At 32.8% G+C, this 12,199-nt stretch overlaps 1 protein-coding gene and 1 pseudogene across 4 annotated transcripts; one reads left to right on the forward strand and one right to left on the reverse strand.

Annotated features, from left to right (window-relative positions):
- The first annotated feature begins 74 nt into the window (after positions 1 to 74).
- LOC105130391 (cation/H(+) antiporter 15-like) lies at positions 75 to 1,992 on the forward strand (annotated as a pseudogene).
- On the reverse strand, positions 1,912 to 7,530 carry LOC105130390 (Intron maturase, type II family protein). Of its 4 annotated transcripts, none has more exons than XM_011032875.1 (6): positions 7,498 to 7,530; positions 7,176 to 7,333; positions 4,201 to 6,754; positions 3,861 to 3,960; positions 2,925 to 2,987; positions 1,912 to 1,987 (listed from the first exon to the last, which is right to left on the reverse strand). In XM_011032875.1, the coding sequence occupies exons 2-3, from the start codon at positions 7,282 to 7,284 to the stop codon at positions 4,452 to 4,454; spliced, it is 2,412 nt and encodes an 803-aa protein (XP_011031177.1). In that variant the 5' UTR covers positions 7,285 to 7,333; positions 7,498 to 7,530; the 3' UTR covers positions 1,912 to 1,987; positions 2,925 to 2,987; positions 3,861 to 3,960; positions 4,201 to 4,451. The 4 variants fall into 4 exon arrangements, with proteins under 4 accessions (XP_011031177.1, XP_011031178.1, XP_011031175.1 ...); XM_011032873.1 differs by having other exon boundaries at positions 1,961 to 2,047; XM_011032876.1 differs by lacking the exon at positions 3,861 to 3,960.
- Positions 7,531 to 12,199: the final 4,669 nt, after the last annotated feature.

Below are 12,199 nucleotides of genomic sequence, written 5' to 3' on the forward strand. Positions count from 1 at the left end.
AGTAAATAATCCTTTTTTGACACTTACCTTTAATACCAATATGAGGTTACCCCCTTCATTTTTTCTACTGGCTAGTTGAAAAACAACCAAGTATTTGTTATCATTCAGTTTCAACCTTCATCAAAGCCAAGTGTTGGAAAAACTTCAACTAGTTGAAATGCCTTGATTTGTCCATGCCATTTTATTCATAATTCATAATTCATAATTCAAGAGAAGTATTTGACTTGACATGGAATGCACTTAAAATAGAGTTCACTTCTACTTGGTTTAGCACCTCGAAAGAGAGCTTCCAAGTGGGGCGGGCAGCAATCGAAGATGAACCGTACTACATTCTTCTTTCCCTTTCCCTCCATCCCATCTTCCACTCTTTCCTCATTTTCACATACAAAAGGCTTTGTTTCTTCTTTTCACTTGCCTCTTCATCAAATGCAGAAACTTTACTTCTCATCTCAAATCTTATGTTTTGGATATGTACAAAAGAATTCAGAGATAAAACACAGATGACTTTGCAGGTCTTAGATGATGAGTCCTCTGCAATGATGGTGATTGTATTTGTGATTATGACTGCAATTATCACGCCCACTGTAACAATCATATACAGACCTGGGAGGAGGTTCCTGATTACATATGGAGAACAATTCAGAGGTCAAAACCAGATGCAGAGTTTAGGGTGTTAGTATGTGTACACACTCATCTCAACGTCCCAACAATCAATAATCTCTTGGAAGCCTCCCACCCAACTAAAAGGTCCCCCATGTGTGTCTATGTGGTCCACCTAGTTGAACTCACTGCCGCGCCTCAGCAATGCTTATGATCCATAACACAAGAAAATCTGGCCGCCCAGCCCTCAACGACACCCAATCTCAATCTGATAACATCATCAATGCATTCGAGAATTATGAATAGCAAGATTGTGTTTCTGTGCAACACTTGACTACCATTTCCTCTTATTCCACCATGCATGAAGAAATGTAACTTGGCTGAGGAAAAACTGGTTGCTTTAATTGTCATCCCTGTCCACAAACAGCTAACAGTTGATGGTGGAATGGAAGTTACCAACCCAGCTTTCCGAATGGTGAACCAAAATGCATTAGCCAAAACACCCTGCTCTATTGGGATTCTTGTAGAGAGAAGGCTAAGTGGGTCTACTTATTTAGCCTCAAACCAGGCATCTCACCATACAGCAGTACTCTTCATTGGGGGCACATATGATAGAGAGGCACCATCATATGCATGGAGTGTTAGAATACATTACATAAGAGTTTGGAAGTATGTTGTTGAAGGAAATTTACAAAAGCAAGAAGCTGCTGGATAACAACACTTTATATGCTGCCAATCTGCAGCTGCTGCTGCCAATGAAGGCAGCTCCTTCTACTACATGTTTAGTGTCTTTGTTGTCCCCCTTTGCTCTCTCTAAACCTCTCTATTTATAGCTGAAAATGGGGGACAAACTTCCCCATTTTCAGGTACAATTTCTGCCAAGAATCAGACATAATTTCTGCCATTGACACGTTGATTTTCTGCCACTAATATGGAGGATGTCTGAGCATCCAGCAATTAAGCTCACTGTGATGAGGTTCATTCCAGGTGAGGATGCAATAGAACCTGACGACTCTGGAACACTCACCATGGAAACAGAAAATAAAAAAGAGAAGAACCTTGATGAAGAATATGTTAATGAATTCAGGATCCAGACTGCTCATGATTGGTCCATACGTTACAATGAGAAGGTGGTCAACAATGGTGAGGAAACAGTGGCAGCAACGATGTCAATGGACAATCATCACGACTTGTTCATAGTGGGTAGGGGACGTGATGATTTCACCAGTTACAGCAGGCCTTACAGATTGGAGTGAATGCACAGAGCTTGGTGCAATTGGGGATTTGCTAGCATCATCAGACTTCGCAGCAACAGTTTTGGTTCTTGTGGTGCAACAGTGTGTTGGGTTAGAGCCAGAAGGGGGGGAGTGAGGAACACATCATGCCCCTGCTCAACCAAAGGAACAGCTCAGCAGCGTGCAGATAGTGAATAGGCCAACAAGGCAACCTGTGTTCAACACATTACCCCAAACACCACTTATTTAGTAATGCGTCATATTTTCTAAAGGAAACAGAGTCAGAAAATATAATCTGGATTGTAGTAGTTTGCGAACACTGCCAGATATAGCTTGAAAGTTTTCTTACTTAGCTTTAACTCCAACTTTTAGCAAGACATTGGAAGTTACAATTGTGATTTCCAGCCTCATATGAATTGATTTTGAATTAAGTTCAAAGAAATGCTTAAGAACAAATCGTTATACAGATTGCAAAAGCTGGAAAATGAACCAAAGCCTAAAATGAGTGCAGCACGACAGTAAGGTCTAATAGTGAGATTTATGTGATCACATCCATTGAGTTTTACAGTAATCATGTGGGCACTCATTAAATTATTAGCACATAGTTTGATAAAGACCTTTGAAAGAAGTTGTTTGTAGCACAAAATTCTTCAGAGAGATTGTTAAAGAGAAAAACTCATAATTGCATCTAGTAAGTGTGAAGGCTTGAGGTAGATTGCATCTCAAAATCACAAATTTCTCATAGCTCTAGTAATCTCATCTTTTAATTAAAAAAATATTAGGCACGGGTATGCTTCTTGAAATCTGTGTGCAAAACTTATGTGCAGATGTAGTATGTGCCCTCAATGGGGGGGCAATTTGGTGTTTGCTAGTTATGCTGATGTTAAGAATCCTGTTTCATCATGTTATTGTATAATGTCTTTATTTTAACCTGAATTCAAAATTGCCACCCCAGCTATTGAGGTGAAGGTGCTAAACCTTGCTAGATGATTTACGTGCTTCTCTTTACCAGACTTCCAAGCAACAGCAAATGCAGTGATTAATCATAAGACATGTCAGTTTTATGAAGCACTAGTTTTGTTCAATTACCTTTAGGCTTCATCATCCTCACAGTTTGATCTTTCAAAGCTGGGACACTGAAAACAGCCACCCCTGCACCAAGAAAGGAAAATCTTTTATTTGTCCGTTCAAGAAAGGAATGGAATAAAATATCAACGATCAGCATTCAAAAGATGAGCAGATGAAGGAATATGAAAATGATAGCATTGACAAGATTCTGCAGCCTATAAATATATGATATTTCAGATGATTTAAAACAGATTGCTCCGATTCCAACTATCTTGCAGTTTATAACTCTACCAACCTTTGACAGCATACCACATTGAGAAGCATGACTGAATGTAGTATAAACATGACTGTTTTTATATAAGTATGATTAAAATTAGCTCCATGCCAGGGTACTGTGAAATCCTGTTATTAAAGATATCACCAAGAATGTGCATTCTTGTGCAAAATCCACGCAAAACAAGTAAGAACACAAATAAAAGGGACATGAAATATAACATCATTCGGCAAAGCCTACTCCACAAAACTTCACTATCAACTACAGGATACAAACATCTCACTACTCAAAGCACGGTTACACCCAAGAAATCATTCACAAGAAAAAAAAACCACACTAATTCTTTGTGGCTAAAGACTTTGCCTACTGCACTAATTCTTTTGGTTGCCACCACAAACTATCAATATCGGAGGCACACATAAACTAGCCACTACACATGCTATTTATACTACCAAAAAAGGTTTTTCATTAGAAAAGAATCTTTCTTTCATTAGAAAAAAATACTTCCAAGTCCAACTTCAACAAGAAAATCCTTTTCCTAAACACAATGTGTCAACACATTCCATTCTTGTTTAAGACACCACACCATGCAATTACCAATCTCACCTAACCCAACTCACGAATTTAAGCACAACTCAACATGCATTGGACATGACAAGAAGATGAAAAGTTGCATGTTCTACCTAAGGTTTCAATTTTTCTCCAGTTTTTGCAGCTTAGGGTGTCCACTCTACTGATATAGAAATAAAACTTATGACTTTGAAGGAACAGCCAATCCCGAACCTTCAAGACCATCCAAACAGGTATGATTAGAATTGCGGAGAATATGGACTGCTAAATGGAGAAACCATTGTTAGAATTCCACCCTTAGTACTAGCATAAGATTGTAAAACAGCTGCTAAGCATGTGAACATTTGTCAGCATAGAAAAATTAAGTTTACTACCGACATATATAGATCCTGCTCTCAGGTACTCTTTAGAGTGCTATGTATGTGCCCACACACACAAATATCACAAACTTACAGCTATGTTGATGCTTATCCCTATACAGCGCCCTCCTTTGTACAAAAAGTATGAATCTTCTTTGGCTTCCAGCACTTTCTGCATGTTCAAAACATGGTTACATGTGGCTCTTCAAAAAGCATGCCTTACGAGGTTCTTAATGTTGGGCCTTAAAGCCTTGATGCCAGCTTCCCTGGTTTCTTAAAAATGATAGTTAATGGCCAGGCATCTATCATTTTTATACCTTATTCTGTTCATTGCAATGAACAACTTCATTTCCATGAACTAAAATCAATGGATTGAAGGGATATTTGACCCACATATAAATCCCTTAGATGCTGTTTACACAATCCAATTCGCCTTTTATTCAAGCTGGGGTGAATACAAGTTGAAAATCCTGTCTTCCATCCAGGGAACTTCTGTCTTTCCATCACATGAATAGTATAAACACTTGGTGCTGCAGCTGGACAACCCATAACAAAACAACTGCAAGGCCGTGACTGACTCACCATTCTACTTAATGACAGTAAACATAAGCCACTATAAGAAATTCCATACATCAGCGCCTCATCATTATCAAAAGCTAGAGAGTGAGGCTTCTCATGTTCCATCTCTTGCTCTTCCTCTTGGGTGGAAGGGATCCTGCTCAGTTCTAAATCAAAACGTTTCTCTATTGCACTTTCATGAACTTGGTACTTTGCTGCTAAAGTCCGAATGCAAGATTTCCTAACTTGATTCCTAATTATGAGCTCTAACTCAGCAAAGTTCTGGAAATCACTAAACCACCTAAGCCAACGACAAACAATACCTGAAAACCAATCAATGATCTGGATGTTGTCTTGTAAAATTAGTTGAGTAATGGCACGGGAGTGACCTTGGGAAGAGATCAATCCATATCGTAACAAACGCTTCTTAATGACATTAACAGGAGCAATGATCTCCATAATGGTTTCAGAGGAGGAGCTAGAGTTTGGCAAAAGAGCAAGAGTCATTGCAGTCTCAGATTTAACATATTCCTCTGCATGCTTCTGAAATTCATAAAAGGATTCTCTAAGTTCTTGTGGAACAGCCGGCTCAGCAACATACTTGGACAAAACAAATTCCTCACTCTCTGCTGCTTTGGTTTTAATGTCTTTCATCCATACTTTAAGTAGGAACTTGTACCAATGATCAGTTTCCATTCCAGCTTTGCGGAAACAGGAAATTTGGTTCAAAAGGGAGCTTCTATCAGCTAAATGTTTGATCTCTGACTCTTTAACCTTTCTCAAACCATGAGCTAACCATTTCTTCCCAATCCTAACTGTCCCAACATCCCAAGCTTCTTGTTTCTGCGAAGCGAACAACTTGACTTTCTCTTTCAACTTGTGGGCAGCCCTTATAGCTGGACTTTCTTTCACAGTTCTTCTAATCAAAGTGCCCAAAAAGCAAATTGCTTTAGGTCCAGCACTAGGTAATATTTCTGCTTCACCATCAACATCCAAGTGCAAGCAATTGTGCAAGTAATTTACAACATCAGACTTGAAATCAATTGCAACATCTTTAGATCCAGAAACTGCAAAAAATAACTCATCCATGAAGCGACAAGAATGAATTCTTGAACCCTCCTTACTGCTGTTTTTAATATCATTTCCTTTCAGCTGCCTCCTAAACCAGCTGCGTAACTTGGAGTGGAGCTGCTCTCCACCAAAATGGACATCTGGATTCAAAGCTTCATATTTCATTGAAAGTCTGTGCAATTCATGGTCAAAAACGTCAAGGTATATGTTCATTAATATAGGAGACAACACTCCCTCTTGCGGAAGACCATGGCCTTTTAGGTAACCCCCAAATTCCATATTGAGTACCTGGGCATCAAACATGCCTTGGATCATATCAAATAAGCAGGGGTCTTGTATTTTTTCCCCCATTATGGAGATAAGTTTATTAAGGATGCAGGTATCCAGCTTTCTGCTTATGATCAACGTAAACCACCAGTCAGGGTTAGAGATATCTTTGCTGATGTATTTTAATGCTGAATGATGACCTCGTCCACTTCGACAACCATGGGATATTTTGGAAAAGTAGGGCCTATAAACAACTTCCAAAACTATTCTAATAGCCTCTTGAACAACTTTCAACTTTAACTTTGGAAGGACAAGGATTTCATTTCTTGCACCCTTTGTTGCAATAGAGAAAGTATTTCCACCAACATCAAAACATCCACTGGAGAGCTCTTTTTCCATGGATTCAAAAGATATGTTATCATTATCTAATGCTACATCAACATTCGCATTGATCCGAATACAATTATAAGCATCATGAAGGGTTTCTTGATTTGCAATCACTTTTGTCATTAAATCTTTAAATTTTCCATTAAAATATTGCTCCTTCACCCTCTTTTTTATACGAAGTTCAAGAGACCTCTTAAGCTCCATTCGACTCTTTGCTTTTCTCTCATCAGCTTTGGAGGATTCCTCAACAACAAAAGCCAAATCCTTCGCTAATGTCATTTTTCCAGTACCCTTATCAATGTTATCATTAACTTCTGCAAGAGTAGAATAGTCTGCACAAGCTTTGGATCTTTCTAAGGGTCTTCCTGTTTCAATAAATACAACAAATTAACAAACTAGAACTTCATGAACAACTATGAAGGACACGGTAAGACAATAGAAAGCCCACCAATTTATCTTTCATGTTACATACAACATTCAACAACAATATCTGATTTTGGCCAATGGAAAATATGTGAAGTGCAACTAACACTGATACTTTTCATAGCCAACTACATTATTCTTGCTTGATTATAACTGGACAATGAATATATATATAAGAAAAGAGAAAACCACTTTACCTATTATTTTTCTACTACATTTAAATCCAAAATTATCACAACCATTCTAAAAAAAAACTGAGTCTTTAATCAAACAAAATCAACAAGGGCCAGCAGAAGTATTACAAATCATTCAACAAACAATAGCCTTGCACATCAATTAAAAGAGTAGACTTTAAGAGCTTACCCGTATAAGAAAAGCCAAATAACTTGACACTAACAAGATTCATGTTTTGCAATATTCTGCTTCTGGGCAAGTTTCCTTTGCAAATTCTTGGCAACCCAACAAGCCACATTTTTGTAACTATCACTCACAATCACAAAAACTTATCAACTCCTCATGTGCTGCAACAATAAATTTCAACATTCAAGTGAAAATATAAGAATTGCTAGTTCAAACCAACTATAAAAGCATACAAAAATATGAACTGATGAGCAGCAAGTGTCAATTTCTTATAGAAACATTTTATCAAACATGTTACCTACAATGTTAATAACCCGGGAATTACCTAACGAGGTTTAAATTAGTACTTTAGCGGCCCATATGAGAATAAAGAAATAGGTCTTTCTGTAGGAGACTGGAAAGATATAGGCTTCTTATGGGCTGTATTTACTGGGCTTGAACCCTTTTTTGAGAAAACCAAGTTTTTACTAGAAAGAATTAATGGATAAATACTGTTTTAAAATGTGATAAATGTTGTTTTTATAATATTTTTAATTTAAAAATATGTTAAAATAATTTTTTATTTTTAAAATTTATTTTTAATATTAATAAATTAATATAATTAAAAAATACAAAAAAAAATAACCAAGTTTTAAATGTGGTTAAGGCGTGTATGTATATATATAGACACACACTCATGAATAAGAACCAAGAAACTGTTTTTTTTTTCAAATATAATTTAATGAGTTAATATTTATGTTTTCATGTGATTTTATATTGTATTGGTGTTCATGTTTGGCTATTATTTTAAAATAAATAAATAAATAAAACTAAGATAATAATGCATGTCTAAAATTTATTCTAAAATTATTTTAAAAACATATTCATAACAAATTTTTTTTCAATTAATCTCGTTCTATTACTTTTATCCTAGAAGAAGATTAATGAAATGTAAATTTATGTTTGAACATTAATTTATTATTAATTTAATATCAATTTATGTATGAACAATAATTTATTATTAAGTAATTTAATGAAATGAATAATTAATTCTCTTAACAAGCACTTTCTCATGTAGTGGCATAAGTAATTACTATCATGATTGATATTACTGTCCATGATTGTTTTCTTTTTCAATTCAAAATTGATTCTAAGCACAAGAAGATTAGGTCACCCATTTGACAACTTGGGTTCTTCGTGGGGTGTGACATGTTAATTTGTAAAATATATAGATGAAAATGCTATAACATACATAAAACTATTTCTACTATCTTAACCAATATACTAAACTTTAATGTTGATACAGTGCTTCAAGTTTATTTTTTTAACCTTGCTTTATAAGAAAAAATATCTTTGAAAAATTTTATATACGTGCTTAATTTATTTTTAAGAAAACTATATATAATTGTAGATCTTTTCAAGTTTATATAAGTGAATTTAATTAATGTTGTATATTAAAAATACAATTGATAAGTATTTTATTTTTCTAGCAAAGAAGTTATGATTCCCACTATAATTTTAAAATTTATAATAGACTAGTAGGTCAATTCAAAACTTATCTAAACGTGAGACCTGAATCAAATTAAGTTTATTATAAATAAAAAAAAAAAGAAAAATTTATATGATTAATAAAAAATCCGGGTTAATGATATTAAAAACTCACTTACAATTCAATAATTATTTTTTATATTAAAATTTATATCATTTTTATTCTATATAGGGGTTATTTACCTGTTCAAAATTTATAATCTAGATTTAGAATCTAAATGGGGTTTAAAAATTCTGATTGTTTTTAATCCAAATTTTATGTCTTCTTGTGATTTTTGACCAGCCTCTTGCTGCACTAAACAATAATTTAATTTAGACAACTAGTGGCAGTTGAATTGTGCAAATGGCAGACAAGCTAACGTTCAAAGGACAAATTTTCTTCAAAATTAATTTTCTTGATTTAAAGTTTCATTTAACACTTTGTTTTGTCTCTAATGGTGTCCGTCTCTTTCTTGCTATACCCGACATAAGCAAGCAGCCTCTACCTTCAAATTTCTCTCACAGATTAGGGTAAGATAATTTTGTTTCTAGAAAGAGGGAATAATGAGCTTAATAATTAAAAAAACACAAAGGAAGAGTTGTGGGTAAAATTTGTTGTAAATTTATTAATAATGTATAAGTTATAGTTTCTTCTCCTTTCTTCCTTTTTTTTCCCTTCTCTCTCTAAGCTCTTTGCAAAAAATAATAGAACCTTTATAACTTCAATCACCTAACATTCAGTCTATCAAAATCTTTATTCTGATTCATTTATTTTAGAATTTATCATATTAAATAAAAAGATATTCATTTTTTTTATTTTAACTCAATTTTAAAATATTAGTTTTTTTATATATTCTCATAGTATATATTGTTTGTTTGTATATTTACTTATTTTATAACTTTTTCCCTTAGAAATTTATCATGTGAATGTATAATTTGTACATTTTAGGGTTATTTGAGATTTTAAAAAATTATATTTTTTTGTAATTTGATGAAATTTATTTTGAATTTGTAAATTAGGTGTTTTGTAATGAAATAAATAATGGTTTATTTAATGGTTACGTTTTATATCTTGTTAATTTTATTGTTGAATTGAAAATTTTAGTAAATGTGTAGGAATTTAAATTTATATAAATAATGATAATGATTTAATAGTAGTATTAAAATATATTAAGTAAGTTTAAGTTAAACAAATGTTAATTTATTTAGTTTAAATAATTAATTAATACAGGTTGTCATCAATATTCTATATAGGTTTGATATAAGTGATGGATAATCATTCATAGGTATATTGAGATTCACCCGAAATGTTGCGTTAGATGGATTATTGTAATAGGATTGAGGATTTTATTAATTACACAATATTTAATCCGAGAAATATTAGTGGAGGAAATATTAGATGTTTATGTAAGAAGTGTAAAAATAAAAAAGTTTCTCAGTCAAGATGTTATCATAAGATATCTTTTATAAAAAAGTGTTTATGAAGAAAACTTATGTTCTTTTACACATGTAGAATCATATGTTTCTTACAAGATCATAATAGAAAGGATAGTTAGATCAACTTATAGTTCTAGCAACATACATAGAGTTATAGATAACAATAGTAATTCTTTATAAAAATATGATTATAGATGCAATGAAAATAAATCAGGGTTATGTATATGAATCTTAAATCATAGATGAAAAACCAAATACAAAAACAATCATGTTTTTTGTCTTTTGAAATAATCCGATGAATATGAAATGTGTGCACAAATCACAGTAAATTATCGATCGTTGCCCAAATATTTACCATTAAGACAAATAATAGGCAAATTAGGCCAATTACAATAAAATTTTCAAATAGAATGAGAAGAATTTTACCTCAAATAAATAGGCCAGAAGAAAAATTTTATGTCGTTAAATTTATGATGACACTCATCGGCCTAGGGTATCATAAAATTAACAAGTGTCCAAATTTATACATGTTGTATTACCTTAAAAATAAAGAGTTAAAAAAGTGTAGAACATAGAATGCTTATTATAAACTCAGAATTGTCAGGGGAATAACTCTTGTTACGCATAGAAAACTTAGATATTTCTCAATCATTTTCAGACTGCAAAAGTTATTCGTGTCTCCAAAATCTGTTGAGCATGTGACATGATGCGATGGATGTAGTTATGGTGTACCCATCCGATCGTGAAGCCTGAAAATATTTTAATATGATATATCCTCAGTTTTCAATAGAATAAAGGAATGTATATCTTGGGTTATGTATTGATGAATTCAATCAATTTGTGTCATTTATTGTTCTTTATTCTTGTTGGCCAATGATAATCATGGTTTATAACTTGCCATTGAGGATATGTGTAAGGCTAGAGTTTATGTTTTTATCTATGACCATACCTCATCCTAATAGTCAAAATCAGAATATAGATGTTTATTTTCGACTATTAATTGATGAGTTAAAGCAGTTGTGGTCATCTAGAACTTTGACTTATGATGTCTTAAGAAAATAAAATTTTCAAATGAAGACAACTTGGATGTAGATTATTAATGATTTTCATGTGTTTCAAATAGTTTCTGGTTAGAAGATTAGCATGTTCATGCTGTATAAAAAATAATAAGGCATTTACATTAACAAATAGTGCTAAATCATATTTTTAATTGCCACCGTCGGTTCATGTCAACAAATTATAAATATAAAAGGAAAAAAAATGACTTATTTATTGGTAAAGTTACTATTGAATGAAGAATTGTATAGCGTGGTGTTGCAACATGATGATATTGTTTTTAGTTTTTAATCTAGTAAATAGAAGTTTTTTAGTTTTGGTATGACCCATAATTGGATAAAGTAAAGTATTTTATGAGAGTTTTCTTATTGAAAGATCAAATCTTTTGTCATAACATTGATGACATGCATATTAAAAGGAATATGTTTAAAAACATTTTTAACATGATTATGAACGTGAAAAGAAAGACAAAGAACAACATGGAGAATATAATGGATATACCTTTGTTTTGTTATAATAAAAATATAAAATTGGTTTATGATGAGTCATTAGTCATAAAGCCTAAAGTCATCTTCTCTTTAGACAATAATGCATAATCACTTGTCTACTAATGGTTTAAAGTCTATATTTTCTTGATAGACATGTTTCAAACATATCTAAATTGATGAATTTGAAGAATTGCAGATTATATGAAATGAATAGTTATAAGTGTCACATATTTATACAAACACTCATTCAACTTGCTTCTTAGGATTTATTTTCAAAAGAGATATGAGATGCATTCATAAAATCAATCATTTTTTTAGAGATATATGCTCTAATAAGTTGCATACATAATACATAAAAAGGCTTAAAATGAATATTGTCCAAACATTCTACAAACTTGAGATGATATTTCTTTTATTTTTCGACTTACTAAAGCATTTACTCATACATTTACCGTTTAAGGTAAAAGCCGGAGGCCCCTTCTAGTATAGATGGATGTATCAATTCAAGAGGTTAATGATTACACATGTATCGTAATTAAA

Source organism: Populus euphratica, unplaced genomic scaffold (assembly GCF_000495115.2).
Source record: "Populus euphratica unplaced genomic scaffold, PopEup_1.0 scaffold45.1, whole genome shotgun sequence".
NCBI lineage: Eukaryota > Viridiplantae > Streptophyta > Magnoliopsida > Malpighiales > Salicaceae > Populus > Populus euphratica.